Source organism: Trichosurus vulpecula, chromosome 2, assembly GCF_011100635.1.
Source record: "Trichosurus vulpecula isolate mTriVul1 chromosome 2, mTriVul1.pri, whole genome shotgun sequence".
Classification (NCBI taxonomy): domain Eukaryota; kingdom Metazoa; phylum Chordata; class Mammalia; order Diprotodontia; family Phalangeridae; genus Trichosurus; species Trichosurus vulpecula.
In genome coordinates this window covers 399,681,707-399,701,380 of record NC_050574.1, presented here as the reverse complement: position 1 = coordinate 399,701,380, position 19,674 = coordinate 399,681,707, and the positions used below count along the sequence as shown (strand labels likewise).

General features: G+C 37.8%; 1 protein-coding gene across 2 annotated transcripts in view; it reads left to right on the top strand.

The window, feature by feature from the left end:
* The window catches only part of DHRSX (dehydrogenase/reductase X-linked), a 391,217-nt gene that overhangs the window by 94,437 nt on the left and 277,106 nt on the right, over positions 1-19,674 (top strand). For both annotated transcript variants that reach the window (XM_036743124.1, XM_036743123.1), the window contains one exon: positions 962-1,030. In XM_036743124.1, coding sequence (XP_036599019.1) covers positions 962-1,030 — 69 coding nt within the window. The remainder of the gene's footprint in view (positions 1-961; positions 1,031-19,674) is intronic.

Sequence of the window (19,674 nt, the reverse complement as noted above, 5' to 3'; positions counted from 1 at the left end):
TATGTAAATGGGTGGTACATTGGTAGGAGCTCTTGTACTACAGTTGTGTATATAGACTTGTAATTTCTCCCCTACCAAAGTAATAGCTGGGGCTGTCAGAGTGATTTTTAGCAGAGTGTCCACCATAGCTAAGCTCCCTTCTTGGAACACTTTCCCCTGTCCTCATTTACTTTTATGATTATAGATTTGGGTGGATGAGCCAGACCTGCAACAACAATGTTGCTAGCAGCTACTGTGGCTGTGTAAGACCAGTAACATCGGCACACGGAAGGGCTGCCAACATAGGTTCTTTGATCTGCTTTTCTAAGGAAAGCAACTTTAAGGGGTTAACAATCTCACTTTAATTTAACATGCATATATCATTCACTTAGCTCAGGGGAAAAAGCCAGCACCCTGAACTTCAGAGAAAATACAAACAGAAATTACAAGCATACATTATATAAACAAAACAAACACAAATCAGTAGACAGGCTTCTATCTGCCCATAACAATATATAATTGGGTTTCCAAAGCCAGGGAGCTCCTTAACAACTGCTACTCAGAGTCTCGTCTGGTCAAATCACAAAACACTTTTCCAGAGATGTGAGAGCCCCAAAGCAAAATGCTAACCTCTGAGTTTATATACCCTGTTCAGGGTCCAAGGGCATCACAACCATGTGACTCAAACCTGTATGAACTAGGCTTTCCCTTGATGTAAGTAGATCATCAAAGAAACAAAGGCCAGATTCATCAAAGGCACTTGATCACAATGTTCCAAAAGAGAAAACAGTAAAAAAAAAAAAAGTCTCATCCTAATTACCAATACAAGACCAGAGAGTGAGAGATGTTTGGTGTGATCTGGTGGGGCCATATACTTTATGTACAGTTTGCATTTTTGTTATGAAAATAATTTGAGGTAATTAACATATTTAACAGTTTGGTGATGGGTTCCCTACTAATTTGTATCTTTTTTTTTTTTAAGCTGGAAATGATGAGAGAGGTGGCCAAGAAGCTGTAAGAAAAATAAAGGAAGAAACTTTGACCTCCAAAGGTACACATATATAGTATAGTAACTGTTCTTTTTAATGGAATGAAATGACTTCACATTTTTCTTAAGCCATTGAGGGGAGAGGACAAGAGAAGTGGATGAATAAGAACAAACTTTGAATGTTTATTTGTGGGTTGAGATGGGTGTTAACTGACAATAAAATCCTTGATCAGAATGTGGGGAAAAAACAGAAGCATACCATTATTAACTCAATTGGTCTCTATTCTGGGAAACCCAGTAAATCTTGGACAGTAGAGTATGGTGACATAAACCAACTTTGAAATCTACTTTAAGGCTATGAAACCTACCATGAGATCCTTTGTAATATTTAGGGACTAATACTTTGAGAAAAAAATAACATTCTAAAGAAAATTTATCATATGATCTTTAAGTATTTTGTGTACAGTAACTTGCTTAGTGGTTTTCCATTCTGTTGAAACACAGTTCATTTATATACACCTCCTGCCCCCTTTCTCCCCACTCTCCGCTATTGAAGCACAGAATCTCAGAGTTGGAAGGAATCTTGAAGGTCATATCTTCTGTTCTGAACAAACTATATTCCACTGTGCAAATGTAGTCATCCCTGGCTTCTTAATGTGGTAGTAACTTTAGTTACATCTCTCTCTTCTCCTTCACCCTCAAGTCCTTAGTACTGTTGGGGGAGGGGAAGGATTAACCATTTATATTGCACCTACTATATTATAGGCACTGTACTGAGATTTACAAATATTTCGTTTGATTTTCACAACTCTATGAGGAAGGTGAAGTTATTATCCACATTTTACAGTTGAGAAAACTGAGACAAACAGAGGTTTAAGTGATTTGTGGTTTTTAAATGTCTGAGGCAGAATTTGAACTCGGATCTTCCTGACTTCAGACCCAGTGGTCTATGCCATTGCATCATCTGGCTGCCTCACTGGATTATTGTCAGTTTGGGGGATGACTAGTCAATGGCCCTACAGTTTACAAAGGAAACCTGCTTTACCAAAAAGGCTTCCCTGATTTAGAACTCCTTTACCTGAAGCTGAAAACGTTTTCATGGAATTTGGGGACAAAGTGAGAGAAATAGACTATGAGAAGGACTTAAATCTGGAAAACTTTGAGGCCTGGGTCTCATGCCTCTGTCAATCCATGGTATGAAATCCCAGGATTTCTAATAGTCTTATTATAAGATTCGTAAGGTAGGATTCTCAGAAGACATATATCAATTTTATGTTGTCTCAAGTATCAATCAAAAGATGTAAAGTATCCGTGGAGAGACATATAGTTATTCTTGAATTTGAAATATGTAATTAGGATTCCTTTTATTGAATGATATTTGACAGTTGGGCCTGATAATAATTTTGAGTGTAAAATTCCATCTTTAAGAAGTTATTGTAGGACTTTTTAAAATCTTGTTTTGTTTTGTTGCTTAGGAAAACCCTTGTTAGAATACCAGTGACTAATGCTTTTTTAATCCCTATTTTTTTTTTCATTTGCGAAGTGGCTTGGTAAAGTGGATTAGAATGTAAATCATGTCAGAGTGAGGATTGTTTAATTCTTTGCACTTGTACCCCCAGTGCCTTGTACAGTGCTTGGTACATAGTAATACTTGTTGATTGATTGGTAGACTTGGAGTTAGGTAGGCTTGGGTTCAAGTCCTGTGTCTGGCACATACACATTGACTTTGTGCTCCTAGGCAAGTAATTTATCCTTCCAAGTACCTCTCCAAGACTGACAGTTGCGGAACAACCAATCAGTTAATCAATAAACATTTATTAAGCTCCTACTGTGTGCCAGCCACTGTGGGATACAAGTGCTGGGGATACAAAAAGAGGCAAAAGGCAGCCCCTACTTTTAAGGAACTTGTAATCAAATGCAAACAGAGACAAAGCATGCTATAAATAAAATAAATAGGAAATAATTAACAGAGGGATGACACTGGAATTAAGAGAAGTTGGGAAGGTTTCCCATAGGAAGTGGAATTTTAGTTGGGATTTAAAGGAAGCCAGGGAGGTCAGTAGTTAGAGCAGAGGGAGAACATTCCAGGCATAGGGGACTCAGTGTGGAGTTCTTTATACCAATGAAATTGCAGGTCTGAACTAAAACAGCAATCACAAAAATATTTGACAATCTAAAATCTAGTTTACTGAAAGCAAGTTGCTTACTTTAAAAATGTGACTCATATGAAGGCAAAGAGTCATTGCTGATAACCTTTAGCTTTCTGAAAAGGCAAAGCCCTAAGTATGTTGAAATAACTATTTCGATTTGTTAGGAAAAAAATATGCTACAAACTGAACAGCTAAGTAACTGAGGAACTTGTCTAAGCATCTCAGATTTTGTGTTTGGCTGCTGAAAACCTGTGTGAACTTTAGTTCCCTGCAAAATGCAAGATTTAAAGTCCATCCTGGCAGGAAGCAGAGAACCAACTTCAGGGCAAGATTCCCTTGATGTGTAAATACTTCATAATTTATAAGGATTACTCTCACTTAAGAAAGCAGTGAAGTCACTATTTTAATATTTGATCAATATCAGGTACTCTAGTAGCTTTTACTTTTCATCAGATCACGTTGAGTTTAATCACTAGACTTGAAGTCTCACAGAGTCAGCCAGCAACGGACTGATTGTCTCAACACCTAGCCAGGTGCATCCAGGAGAGGACATGGAGTTCGGAAGGCAGCACAGAGGATGGAGTAGCACTTTGTTCTTTGCTTTTAGCTCCACCAGTCCTCTGGCTTGGATGAATTATTTTATGAGAAAAGCAGCCTTTTTCACCTAGAAGAGCTTTTTTGAATGTTTAGTGTCTCTAGTTCATGTCTGTAGAGGAGGGTTTAAACTCTCTATAATGTGTTACTAGGTATAGAGACTGGACCATTACACATTGAGCATTGGTGGATAGATAGCCAGTTTTGAAACCAGGAAGTTCAATTTTCACCACTGATATAGTCTAGCTGTGACCATGAGCAAGTAATTTAACCTCCCCAAGGTTGTCAGTTGCAGAGAAGATGCCAGCTTATATTGGTAGAAGGTGGTCTCTTACCCAGGAGTTCCTGTATCAACAAAATCATCCATCAAGTCTATATAGAATGGGATTTGTAAGGTACTGGGTAATGCTGAAAATAAACTCTCCAAATAGAGTGGAAGGGGTCACTGTGACCTGCTCCCTGGAAATTTTGGCAAATCTTGATAAAGGTATGTGGCATAATCAGTTAGTTCAGACATCTAGCAGATAAAACTTCTAGATCTGCTCATACATCCTGCAATCTTGGTCTAAAGCATTCCTTTTCCAAGGAAAATACCCTTAGGCATAGTAACATTGCATTCTTATGAGTCACTAACTGTGAATTAATTTAACACGTGACCTTGAGAGAATAGGTGTTGTAATGCAGTGAAGGATGGGAAGGAAAGGGAGAAATCCATAAATGCAGTGGGAGTGCTCAGAGGAGGCTGCAAGAATGGCCCAGGGCTCCAGAGAGGGCATGTTTTGTGTATGTCACACTTCCCTCTAGGATAGGAGTACTGTGTCTTAGAGTGACAGGTAGACAACTATTGACTTCTAAACTGGAGGAAAGAATAAAGCTACAGGCAAACTTAGCTTTTGATAAATATCTGTATACAATCAATTCAGTAAATTTGAATTTGTCTCTTTGTCTTTACTCTCTTCCCTCAGCAACTCCTTCTATGGGCTACAGCTAGATAAATCTCTCTAAAGCACAGCTAGGATTAGCATCCTACTTCCCACCCACTTTGTTGCCTAGTATTCCTTTATCTGATAAAGGTGGTTGTTGTTGTTGGTGGTGGTGGTGGTCCTACTTTCTGGAAGACAACCAAGACATCAGGATGGTGACGCCATGATGGTGCAAGTGAACTGGATTTAAGTGAGGGAGGGCTGACCTGATATAGTACCTGATCCTTTGAGCTACATAATCTGAATTCAGTCTAGTTTTCCCATCTATGTTTTGGTATTCTTCATGAACCCTATTTGCTAGCCAAATTGAACCATATAATGGGAAGTTACGTGGCATGGTCTGTAAAGAGCTGGACTTGGAGCCAAGAATAATACCTGAGTTCAAATCCAGCTGTGGAACCCTTGGTAAGTAGCTTTAATCTCTGTCTGCCTCAGTTTCCTCAGCTGTAAAATGGAGATAGTAATAGCCCTTACTTCCCAGGGAGCTTGTGAGGATCAAATGAAATAATGTTTGTTAAGTGCTTTGCAGATTTTAAAGTGCTGCATCTGTACTTTTGTTATGGTGTTCCTTCTGCAAGGAATGGTCATTTCCAGCTCCTCCTTTTTCCCATTCTTAACTAATGTAGCAATACTACGTCTCCTATTGTATTTTTACATTACATTTGTAGTCTATTTATTTCTATACATGTCTGATTTCCCCTACTGAAATTTGGAAGCAGGGGCCACATCTGAAATAACAGGCCAGTGCTTTTCACAGATCGGGAACTCAAAATGAATGTTTGTTGGCTAATTGGAAATGAATGCAGTAAATTATATTTAGTCATTGACTGCATTGGTATTCATTGTTTGTGCTTATTCTTTGGTGTGCACATAAAGCATTAAGCTCTATATGAGACTTAGAGATCTTTTATTGTAGACACCCCCAAGCCCCCCCACCAAAAAAAACAGAATGAAAAACAACACACTCATCAAATATGAATGATCTGTCTCATCAGCTCTGATTGAATCACCTGAGAAGGCAATTGGGTACCATCAGTCCAGGTCCAAGAGGACCCAGGTCCACTTTTTACGCTTTTAAGAACTACGGGAGAACTAAGTAATAGTAGTAGGACCCGATCCTCCTGGAAATTCTGATTACTTATTTAGAATCAGGACAATCTGCTTAGCATGGTCAGGGATAGTATTTCATCCTTGGATGCTTGTGGATTGAATATGGAAATGTATTCTCTTTTGGACAGAAGGAGGAAGGAGCTTTCTTTTTCAAGAAGAGTATGTCCAAACTAAGTAATATAGCAAAGGAGTCTTGCTATACCCAATTTAAAGCAGACCTTTGATGATAGTTTCTTGGGTGACAGAACGGTCATATCTTTGAAGCTATTTTGCCCCCACCCTTCCCATTATATTCTTGATCAATGGTCAGTGGAAGTCTTAGATAGATTGAATGGCACTGCCATATCCACTTTCTTGATAATAATAATAATAATCGTTGTTCAGTCAATAATAATTATTGTTCAGTCGTGTCTGACTCTTCATGACTCCATTTTGGGGTTTTTAATTCTCAAAGATACTGGAGTCATTTGCCATTTCTTTCTTTAGCTCATGTTGGATGAAGAGCTGAAGCAAACAAGGTTAAGTGACCTGCCTAGGGTCACACAGTTAGTAAGTGTCTGAAACCAGATTTGAACTCAGAAAGATGAGTCTTCTTGATTCCAAGCCAATACTCTGTCAATGGCACCACCTAGTGCCCAATAATAATAATAGCTGGCATTTATTTAGTGCTTTAAGGTTTGTAGAGCACTTTATATATATTATGTCAGTTGATCCTGGCAATAGCACTGTGAGGTAGGTGCCATTTTATCTCCATTTTACCAGTGAGGAAAATGATGATAGGTAGCTAAATTTTGCATATTTCACCATTCATAGAATTAGAGCTAGGAGAGACCTAGAAATTATCTAGTTCAAGCTCTCATTTAACAAATGAGAGAACTGAAGTTAAAGAGGATAAACGACATGCCCAAGGTCATGCAGTATGTTATTGACAGATTCCAAGTCTCTTAGCTCTAAGAGATGGCGATTGACGCACAACTGGAGAACACTACTTGGAAGAGGTGTGTCCTTCCTTGGATCCCCAAAACATACTCAGGAGCCAGCATATTCAGTACCACAACCCCTCTTTTTGGCGCACCAATTCCCAGACATTTCTGACTCGTGCTATAACCCATGCCACTGTTCAAGGTAGCATTCTTGTAACTAGGCATGAATACAACTGCATGATCCAAAAATGAGGAGGACATTCTCTCTCTCTTATGACAGAGCGTAATAGGCAGTCTTAAGTGTCTTTATGTGGTACACTATTCCTTACTAAGATTTGATGGCAACCAAGGGAGCTGTACCAGAGATAGCTGTGTACCTGACTCTTCATATACCTAGGGCAAAACCTGTAATTCTTTGGGAAATGAAGTGGTTAGACCACTAAAGGTTCCCTTCCAGTGCTGTAATTCTAGGATCTATCAGTTTTAGATCAGATACTTCTTTACATTTTACTTCCATTCCATAGTGCCTAAATTGACTGATGGTAATTGTGCATGTATATTTCTTTTTTAATAGGAATACATAAAAGGTTATTTAACCTTCAAAATTATTTCCATATTTTTAAGAACATCTGTGCTTTTTTCTCTACTTATCTCCTCTAATATATTTTTTTCTTCTTGATTTAATAACTTATCCTTTTTATAGTTTAATGATTTGTGCTTTGCGAAATCATAGTCAATTAAAATTGGTATATGACAAATATGATTGATTGAGTTTTCATAGTAATAGATGTATAGTAATTGTTGTCAGGAACAAAGGCAGCCTGGCTCATTTTCCTTTCTCAGACATTTTAATGTGGAAGATTTAGAAACTCTTATCATCATTTACCCATATTGCCAAAACTTTGCCTGCTTTTGTGGAATTATCTCATGTTAAATGGTCTCTTATTCTGGAATATGATCTTATTCAGAAAACAAAACAATAACCAACTAATCCAAGTTAGAATTGTTAAATTCCATACCTTCCCTTTCATATTCCATGCACATTCCAGAAAAAGAAGTTAAAAAAAAACAGATTTCATTTCACTAGAATACTCTTCACAGAGTCATTGTAGACACAAGAGGACATCATGAGATTATTTGATCCATCCCCATGAAAAATATTGTAATCAGTTGTATTCAGAGAAGGAGATCTTCTCACTTCCTCTGCTAACCTGTTTCATTGTCTCAGTGCCTTTAAAATCAGAGGGCTTCTTTACGCCTGATTGCTATCTTTCCTATTGCAATTTTAGTACCTCCTGTTTCATAGTACTGTTAGTAAAATGGAGGAGAGCCACTTGTTGTTCATACATTAGACATTTATCCAGGTCCTCTTCATCAGTTTGATTAATTTCATTTCATTAGGCATTTAGTAAATGCCTACTACATGCACAATATGGCCTTCATGTGTAGGTGGATAGGAAGAGAAATCTATGGAAGGTGAGTGGAAATAGTAGTAAGATGGTCATTATAGTGGTCTAGTTTAATGAAGGTAAGAATTAGGGTGGTGCCAGTGGAAACAGAAAGGAAGGGAAATATTTTTTTAAATGTTTTATTGGTGCCTTTTGCCTTTGCCTTATAGTTATTTCTCATTCATCTCCCTCCAGATCAAATTGTGTCTTGGAACAAAAAAATGTAATAAGCAAAAATTTCCCATAAAGAAACCCTGCCTGACAATCTGTATGATAGTCTGGCGTAGAAGTACCCCACCTTTCTGTCATGAGGATGGAAGTGTGTGGCAGTATCTTCTCCAGTACCTTCATTGATTTAGGTAGGGATAGATTTAAGAAGTTGTAGAAGTGTCATTGAAAGGACTTTGCTCAGTGAGTTCAGTGATCTTACAAAGAAAGGCATGGAAAGACTTGCATGAAATGATGAAGGGCGAAGTGAGCAGAACCAAGAGAACATTCTACATAGTAACAACAATATGATTTTAAGAATGACTTTGAGTGGCTAAGTCATTTTGACTATTATAAATACACAAATTAAAAATAAAGGACATATGAAGAAAGACACTATCTGTATGCAGAGAAAAAACTGATGAATGGAAGTATGTATAGAATAATTTTATGTGTGTGTATATATACGTATACTTATTTATGTCTAATGTCTAATTTGTCTCCAAGGTGGGAGACGGGAGATGGAAGAAAAAAGAAAAAAAAAGAAATTTACATGATCAATTTGTTGTATATTTAGAGAGAATAGCAACTTGTACATGGTAGATTTGCAGTTTCATGTGTAATCATCTTTTATATTCTACTGTGTTATGGAAATGCTTGTTTTGTTCCATGAATTGAAAATAAAATAAATTTAATAAAAAAGATTTTTAAAAAAGAAGAAAGGACATGGTATCGAGCTGCATGTAGGAAGGAAGAGGCCAGAGAAGAGTCAAACATGACACCAAGTTTGAGAGCCTTGCTGATTATGAGAATGCCATTTCTATTACCAGAAAGAAGGAAGTCAGGGAGAAGAGCTTATACTGGGCAAAACATGTTTGATTTTGGACATGTCACATTTAAGGTGCTGGTTTTTGGTAGAACATTCAAGTGGAGATAGGTACCCTGGTAGACTTTTGAAAATGTGGGACTGGTGCTCTAGAGAGAGAGAGGCCATACTGGGAATATCTATTTGGGTGTAGCAGAAACCTGATACTTTATTTCTCCGAAATAGTAGGAAATTGTGGAACTTCAAGTTGTGGTGGCTGGTGGTTGAGGGAGGTCAAGGAACATTAACACCAGTCTAAAAGCAAGTTCCCAGAACTGCAGTGAGAAGAGCTAATTGGGGGAGGGGAGAGGAAGGGAAATAAGCATTATTAAATGCATACTGTGTACCAGGCACTGTGCTAAGAGTTTTACAAATATTATTTCATTTGATCTTATTTAATCTAATATAGGTCACAACTATAGAAGATCAAGTGAGGGGAGAGATTATTAGAGTGGTGGATAGAGCATTGAACTTGAGAGTCAGGAAGACCCACTTTTGAATGCCACCCCAGGCATTATTTATGAGACCATGGGCAACCCACTTAACTTTTCTCAGCCCAATTTTATCATTTAGTTGTGAAATTCATACCGAATGTAGGTGCTGATCTTCATCAGCGCGTGACTATCTCCCCAGTAGGTATCTGATGGTCTTGCTCATCAAGAATCTGGGTGTGTTTGTGTGTACGTGCATACAATGTACTTGTTCATGAATGTGTACATGTATCTGTGTCATTTAAAAACTGATCTTTTGCTTTTCTTGACAGTAACAAAGAGAGACATCTGTCTTGAGATGGGTGTTTAGCTTTAGACCTCTGGAGTACCTCTCATCTCTAGATTCAGTCATTTGATGGAATGTTCCTAGTGACATTTGACTGCCTTAGAAGATAAATGGCTAATTTGAGGGTTTCCACATAGAGTTTTTCAGATTTAATTTTTGTGACCAATTTGGCAACAGGACACTTTATATTATAAGAAGCTTATTTCTTGGCATTTTAGAATATAGTGTCCAGGAACTAGAACTAATAACATTCCCGTAGAAGCGTTCAGTTCAGGGGCCTGTTGGGTTGTAATATCTCAGGCAACTGTTTTTTTCCTTCTGTAAGGAAATAATATTAAAATCTGCTTTTGCCATCATTTACCACTTTCATTCTTGTTTCAGGGTCATGGGCTAACACCCTACTTTTTCTTTTAAAAGAAAAAAAAATCACACAAGAGAGAGTTCCTTGCATAAGACCAATTAAATTCTGGCTTTTATCTCTTTTTATCCTAAGAAATGATCCTTCTGCAAGGCCTGCAGGGCAGTCAGGGCCAGACTATAAAAAGTTAAATTGTTGCTTGCTGCAACTTTCACTGTTACTGGTTTTTACACCAAGAACTCCTCTGGGTCAGAGTTCCCAGTTCCCTGTTCCCTTTATTAATTTGGCTAATACAAAACCTTGCTATTTCCCATATATCTTTTTGAATGCCTAAAAGTTCTTTTTTTCTCCTCCTCCCCCTTCTCCTCCTTCTTCTTTTAAAGAAGGAAGGTGGCAATCTACCACAGTTACTTCACAAAGTGCTTAGCTTCAGAAAAACTATTGGAATTGGAAAAGGCATTAGAGATCAATTAACTTAAAGTATACGGTGAGCCAGTAAAATATCCAAAGTGTTTACCCTAGATCACACCATCTGCCATGGCTTTTCATTTACGACTCTCTGTGGAGCCAATGAGAAGGTGGGGGGGTGGTTCAGAGACAGGAGGAGCAAGAAGCATAGTGAGACAGAGAGAGAGAAAATGAGAGAGAGACAGAGACAGAATCACAGAGAGACGGGGGGGGGGGAGAGAGAAGAGAGAATGAGAATGACTTTTTTTTTTTTAAAGTTTATAGGTTTTAAGAAATATTGATCTTTGAGGCAGTTAGGTGGTACCATGGATCGAGAACCAGCCCTGGATTTAGGAGGACCTGATTTCAAATCTGGCCTCAGACACTTATTAGCTGTGTGGCCCTGGGCAAATCACTTAACCCTGATTGCCTCTCCTTCCCCACCCTCACCACCCCCCCCCCCCCAGGAAAAAAAAAAGAAATGCTGATTTTTGATAACAAATATTTGGAAGATAAGTAAATTTTGATTCAAACTAGCGCTTGCCCATAAACCACAAATTGGGAAATAGTGTTGTAGTCCAATCTCTCTCACCCCTCAGTCAGTTAGTCAGTAAAGTAGCACTTATTAATAGTTTCTTTTTTTTTTAGAATTCAATTTTATGTTATTTTCAGTACTCCCATCCCACTTCCCCCCTCAACTAGCATTTTTTAAACACCTACTGTGTGTCAGGCATTGTGCTAAGCACCTCCCTTGGTGAATTGACTAATCCAAGTTTATAAAACTAGAAAGCATAGGGTGGGGGCACAAACCTAACTTCCATGACTCCAAGTTCTTCCACTGAATATACAATTTTGCCCTGGTAGTAATCTTTTGGGTAGCTTTGTTTTTTGATATTTTTATTGATACCCTTAGTCTATTAATTAATGTCTTTTGCATCCTTAGTTCAGCTGTAATTCTGGCAAGTTATTGCTATGTAATCTACATTTTTGTTGGTTACTTTTACAAGAAACCTATGCTGCTCCCAAAACAGGTCATTAATTAGTATTTGCTACATAATGTTTGCCCTGATAAAATGTTTTTTAAATTTTTAATTCATTATCTTAATCCTTGGATATCCAGAATCCAAACAAGCAAGAAGCCCAAAGAACTAGAATCCTTTATTTATTTATTTTTGTATTAGTATGCAGTGGTAATATGTATATATATATACACACACATATATATATACATATATATATATACATATATAAAATATATATATACTGAATGATGGCCTTGAGGCAATATCATATCTGAGAGGAACTTCTGAATCATCAAATAAAGATTATCTTTAGTATAGTTTTAGCACTAAGTATATTTAATAGTAGTAATGAAATTCAGTACAGTTTATTGTACTTGAATATTTTGAAAATCAGCAGACAATATTCAGAATACCTACTTCCTGAGCCATTTTGCATAGGTGAAAGTGGGCTTGTTTGTTTTTTGCTTTGTTTCAGTTTTTTTCCTGCCTCAGTACATAGTCCTGAATCTAATGTAAAACCAGTCCAACAATGAATGACATGCATTTTGGGTTTCAACGATGGCTTTATTAAAAGACTGGAACGGCCACTTAGAGGGAATAAGATTAAACAGAGCTGGTCAAAATTAATGAAATGTTGCTGTAATTAGCTTTGTTGGCCCAAGTATGGTCTGAATCCTATGGCATTCAGTTGGCTGTTAACTAGGATTTATCCTACCCAGAAAAATACATCTGTTGTAAACGGAGAAGCCATCTTGTCCCAAGGGTTGGTGAACCATCTTGGGTCTATAGACAAAGAAGGAAACCAGCCAAGTGTTCACAAGACTAGGAGAAGGACCAACAACAACAACAAGAAGAAACATTTCTTAAGCTCTTATTATCTGCCAAGCACTATGCTAAGTACCAGGGGTACTACTAAAGCAGTGAAATAGCTTCTACTCTTAAGAAGTGCACACTCTAATTTCAGGAGATAATACAAAATACAGGAGGGTTCACTTAATGACACTTGGGAAGGGCTCCAGACACCTAAGGAAGCAGTAGTGGGGCAGATGGGTCAGAACTTAGCTGAAAATGGGTGTCTAATGCCTGGTGGGAAGTGGATAATTAGAATTTGGTTGGAGGAAGGGAAGCTCTGTGCATCCTACCCTGGCGTCTGATGGAGCTTGTGCTGGTGGTCAGGATCCTGTTGGTGAGATACAGTGGGAGAGGGAAAGGTCCCAGGCATCTGATGGTGTCACTGGTCCCTCCAGGCTGACCATCTGCTGACGAGCTCCCTCCAGTGTGAACAGTCCTTGGCTCTTGGCTGTGACCATTTACGAAGCTCATATTGACGTAGTACTTTAAAGTTTGCAAAACACTTTACATATATTATCTCATTTGATCCATCAACAATATGGTGAGGTAGATGCTTTTATTAACCCCATTTTACAGATAAGGAAACCAAGGCACAGAGAGGCTAAATGACTTGACCATCTTCACCCAGCTATAACTGTTTGAGGCAAAACTCATGAACTCAGGTCTTTGTGACTTCAAATTCAGCACCCTATCCACTATGCTACTGAGCTGCCTCATGAATGCTGTCAATTTGTATGAGAGCTATTGCCTAATTCAAGTTATCAGCTATCCCATGACGATTTTTGTTTACTCTGCTTCCCTTAGCTCCTTTCCTCAGGATATTTGTACCCCAAGTGTTCAGTGATAAGTTTGCTATCTTAGATTAATTCTATCTTGTGCTTTCTTTTTCACTTATAAAGTACTTCCGTGCTACCATATTTGTCTTTCCAATCCCTAGCCTTAATGTAGCTGCATGGTTTTCAGTACAATGGAATTTGCTTCCCTAATAGCATTGCCTCATATACTTGGAGTAGTAAGTATTAGCTCATATCCCAGTTCTTCTTCTTATTAGCTGTATGGCCCTGGGAAAGTTGCTTAACTCCTTTGGGCCTCAGTTTCTCCATCTGTCAAATAGGATGATAACCTGCCTGCCTTAAAAGGTTGATGTGTAAATCAAAGGATTTAATGCATACAAAGCTCTTTATCCTTCACTCATTCTACCAAAATGTCTTATGTGACATGAAACAGATTCTGGGTGCTTGAAGGTTAATCTAGCGGAACATAAGTTCTAGGCTTTGAGTATGTTTCATCATCCAAGGACTAGCTTTGACAGACTCAGGAAAGTTAATCTGTAAAAGAACAGCCTAGTTGGTGAGGTATGTCAGTCACAGTAAGTCATGAGGACCGTTGGTTCATGCCAATTCTAATGAAATCACAGATCCTTGAGTAGTGTACTTAATTTGAAGTAATGTACTTAATGAACCTTAAAGAGGAATACAAATATAAAATATGATTATTGTTCAAATTTTGATACATATTTTTAACTTCCTAAGGGTGTACCATCTTGATGATGGAATAGTTATTTGAAGAAGGAAGGAATTTATGTCTTATAAAATGGTACATTACCCTCTGCTTTATAGTATTTTTCTCATCTCTGTTTTGGGAATTACACTTTAGTTTAAGATTGGAAGCCTACCAATTTCCAAGTCTCGTAGAGCCTTGTTTCCTCATCTGATAAAAGGGCCTAATCATCTTGGTCCGCCACTTGCCACTTGTGTGACCTGGCGCAAGTCACTGCATCTCAGTTTCCCCATCTGTAAAATAATGTCTAGACTAGGTGACCTCTAACACCCTTTGCAGATCTAGATTTATGATCCTCTTATTCTCAAGAATTGAAAGTAAATTCTGTAGAAATTAAAGGCCTTGGACCTTGGTGGTTTGGGAAAAGAGTACCTGCTGCTTAAGCTATCATCAGTACCTCAGTAATCCCTACCAGGGGCCAGATAATTGTCAGGCAGGAGGATTTGCATGCTGTATGTAACCCTGGATGTGTGGTAAGGGCCAGGATTGGCCTTGGGCAGGTTGAGTAGGGGGAAGCAGTTTAGAATGAAATAAGCAGCTCAAACTTATATAAGGCTCTGAAGTTTGCAAAGTGGCTTCTCGTGTCAAGCCTGCTATGTAGGTAGTTCTGATTTTATCCCATATCAGTTTTATAGCTGAGGAAACATGCCTAGGTGGTCAGATGACTTGCTCATATGTTGGAGATTGGACTAGAGCCTCTGACTCTGTCTCTTTTTCATACAACAGCATTTTGTATCTTAACCCTCCTACCTTTACCACCTTGAGCAAGTCCCTTAAGATTTCTGGGCCTCAGTTTTCTTATCTGTAAAATGAAGGAGTTGAACTAGATAACTTCTAAGTTTTCTCCTAGTCGAAATTTGTGTTCTTGTGATAGAGCGTATGTATGGAGTATTTCAAAGGCAAGCATTTAGAATTCAGTGAATTCCTGTATTCCTGCACCTTCTTCTGCCTAGGGGCAGTTAGATGGTGCAGGGGATGGAGCTGTGGGCCTGCAGTTAGGAAGACCTGATCAAATTTGCCCTCAGACACTTACTCACTGTGTGACCCTGGGCAAATTTACCCCTGCCTTAGTTTCCTCAGCTGCAAAATGGGAATCATAATAGCACCTACCTCCAAGGGTCATTGTGAGATAATATTTCTAAATTGCTTAGGACAGTGCCTGACATAAAACAGATGCTTAATAAGCCCCTTCCTTCCTCTTTCCTTTCCTTTCCTTCCTTCCTTCCTTCCTTCCTTCCTTCCTTCCTTCCTTCCTTCCTTCCTTCCTTCCTTCCTTCCTTCCTTCCTTCCTTCCTTCCTTCATCTATACAGAGATCTGATGGATGTGGGTGAGAGACAACCGAATTAAGAGTGGATTCATTATCTCCACATTTATTTTCCTCATTAAAGAAGGCTTTGGGGAGAAACCAACTATATATCCAATGTTGCTTTATTAACTCAGGTTAATTAAGGCTATTAACTTCAGTGTATCGATAGAAACTATCTCATAAAGAAGGGGAAATGTGCTGGATAAATTTGGTTCAGTGCAGAAAATGTTGATATTAAGATGTTTCTCCTTTTTAAGGAGATCAATGGGAGAAGGGCATCCAGCTTTTTTCTTCTTGCCTCCCTGTTTATCCCACCTGCCCTACTTACTTGGAATTCCTCTAAGTAACCTTTGGTAGATTAGATTCTTTCTTTTGTCCTAAATTTTCCACAGTTCAATATGGCAGTAAAAAGGGAAACATGTCTGGGTGTGTATTGTCTTCATTTGGATTTGATTTTTAAATGCTTATGAGACACACCCTTTGGCCATTTGTCTAATACTCTACCCAGTGTGAGGTGATGTGCCAATCTGACACTTGCTCTGACAAGTCTTATGGGTGTTTATGATTACAACCTTTAATTAATATAAGTACATTTATATTTTGACAGTAGACAGATAATAAAGATATCAGTGGAACAACTTTGGCAGGCAATAACTTCTGAACACTGACATTTTATAGCGTTCTTCTCAGTGTAGAGGCCTGGAGCACACTGAGGACAGATTCTTGTTACTATCCTCCACATCTAGAATAGCCCTTTTCCTTTGGAAGAATTTTCAGGGGAGATGAAATACGAATGAGAAGAACCGAAAATATTTGGGAGCATTAATTGTGAAATGCATTTTTATATAGCTAGCTTATTTTCTTTTCCACAAAGCTCATACCAATGGAATGCTAGTGCCCTGAGAAGTTTAACGTGCAGTGTTTACTCACCTAACAGGTTTCACCAGACCTGCATTTGACAGTGTGCCTGTGTATTTATGTTGAGGATGGATCACACCATTTGTGTAGTGAGTTTTTCAATTTCTACACATTGGTACATCTGCGTGCAGGGATTCCTTACACTGAATGATAGAAAGCAGAATGAATTTCAGCTAAAGCCTAACCTCTTACAGTTTTCTGTACTTCCCAAACACTTAGATCCTACTTTATCCCCTTACCCTGCAGCTTCCTGGGTCCTAGCCCTGGGATTATGAACTCCTGTTGAAATTATAAATGTGTATATGTACATATATTATCTATGTATACACACATATATGTATGCACATATCATCTATGTATAGTTACATAGACATGTGCATATATATTCATGCATATATTATATATGCATGTATAGATACACATGTGTAAATAGATATAATATATGTAGTTTAAATGTTTACAGTTTTAACCCATAGTATGTAACCTCTGATAATCTCATAGACCTTAAAAGCTAAAAGGGATATTAATCTACTCCCTTTATTTTATGAAATAAGCCAGGCTCCTAGAAATAAAGCAACTTTCCTAAGATTATATATAGTTAAAAAGTCTTGTGACTTGGCTCCAGTTGATCAGATCCCAGGACTGTGCTCTTTCCATATGGTACTCCTTACCTTTCTTCATTCTCTTCAGAACCTTATTCAAGACTCATCTTTTCTCTGAAAGCATTAAAGACCAATTGTGCCTGGCTAATATAATCAGAAGCTTCCTTCCCCTTCTGCCTCCCCATCCATCATCACCACATTATAAGATCATAGATCTAGGGCTGGAAGGAAATTCAGAAGCCAACTAGTCCAACCCTCTTATTTTACATAAAAGAAACTAACATTCAGGGAGAATAAATGATTTACTTACCCAGCATTACACAGGTAATAAGATAATAAGCATTAGATATGGAATTTGAATCATCTCATCCTTCTGAATGTTTAGCTTTTCTCTCTGGAGTTGTTTATTTATATTTTTTTTCAGTTGCATTCTGGGCATTTGTCTATGTCTATTCTATTTCTTCTCTTTAATTATTAGACCTTTGAGAGAAGGGTATCTTAATATAGTTTGAGTGAAGTTTGGGGTTCTAAGGTACAGAGCAAGGAGAAATGGCAATCTCCCTTATATGCCATATATGTACAAATGGGAAGATACTCAGAACTCCCTGCTGGACAGAAAAGGGCTTTTACCCATTATAGTGGGCATCACTTTGACCAGGTCCCTCAAGAGATTTCAGCTTCCCTACACTTCTTCATTACTGAGCAACAGCCCACTGTGGTCCTTACGGAGACCATGCTCTTTATTTCCTTAGAAACTTGTCCAAGAGCCTAAAAGATGCTCAGGAAATGCCTAACTGAATGGTATCCTTGGATCTGCCTTTCAAATGCACTTGTTTAAAATATTTTTTAAAAAATTGTCACATAATGAAGATACTGGTTATTTTACAAGTTAATTACTCAGAAGATTATTAAGTGGTTTTAGTGTCATATAGCATATGCGTTAACAGATAAAAAATACTGAACATTTCAAAAAAGAAAAAAAATGTAACTTTGCTAGTTAAGAAATATCAATACCCACAATTCTTTGTTGTTTATTTTCTGGGAAAGAAAATTAAAGTGTGCATCATTGGAAAGCCACAGGGTAATTCTGAATTTAATTAATTTAGTGAAAGTCATACCCTTCCCATCAAAACACTACACAACAAGACTCAAAAAAACGCTATTTAAATCTACTCAACCACCACCGTTTTTGCTAATGAGTTGCATCATTTATCTAGCTTCCTTTTTATTTATGAATTGTCCATGCTTTTAGCTTTCAGATTTTTAATTGCAGGTCATCCTGCTAAAGGCTTTAAACTCGGATTAAAATTGAATATGCAAAATAAGAGAGCAAGAGAGGAATGAAATTGTCAAAGCAATGCCATTTTAAAAAATCAATCAAATAAAATTGTAATTTCACAAAAGCTACTAACTAGTTTGTGGGAAAGGGAAAAGCCAGCTACTCTAAAGGCAAAAGAAACATCATTTCATGGGATACTACGTTATCTCACCTTGTATCATTCATCATGAGCATAAGCAAATGAGTCTATTAGGGAATAATTCCAGCTTACGAATCTGCATCTGTTGCACAGGATGAAAAAATAGAGAAATATAGAAAACTTGACAAGATTTTCTAAACGAAGCCAACATGTAAATTAATATTTGGTGACATAAATGAAAAGGTAGACATAGAAGACTAGTGAAATATGTCGAAAATTATGCTTTGAAATTCAGAAAAATGAAACTGACAAGTATTTATCATAGCAAAAACAGTGACATTAGAATCTAAGTACCTAGAGTGCTAGCCTAGAAGCCCGGAAGACCTGAATTCAAGAACTATTTCTGACACATATTAGCCACGTGGCCCTGGGCCAAGTCACTTAATGTCTCAGTGATCCAGGTAGGACAGTTAGGTAGCACAGTAGATAGAGTGCCATGCTTAGAGTAAGGAAGACGCATCTTTCTGAGTTCAAAACTGGCTTCAGACACTTACTACCTGTGTGACCCTAAGCAAGTCACTAAACCTTGTTTGTCTCAGTTTCCTCATCTGTAGAATGAGCTAGAGAAGGAAATGGCAAGCCACTCCAGTATTTTTTCCAAGAAAATTCCAAATAGAGTCACAAAGAGTTGAACACTACTGAAAAGGACTGAACAGAGAGCTTCAGGATGGTAAATCTTTAAGGTGTTAAGTTGCAGAGAAGTTTCCATCTTGCATATCTCCATTTGGCAGCTCCTCATACTATACAGATCCAGTTCCTATCCCCTTTCCCTATATATCACGAATGTTTTTTATGTTTTACTGATGGACCACCCCTGTTCTATTTAACTTCACTGCCACTTCCTGACCTTCTCCCCCTACCTTAACCCAATAGAAACCTCCCTTGTAACAATGAATTCTTTAAGAAAAAAATCGGAAAGTGATAGGTTCATCAAACTCTCAGTAACATTGGGGAAAAAAATGGAATTGACGATTATTTCAACAAACAGGTTACCAACATGGAATTTATTTCCTATCAGCTCTCTTTGTACAGTCATGTTGGAGGTGGTTTAAGCCAAAAATCATCAAAACCAATGTAGAATAGAAATTCAAGACAAGAAGGTGATT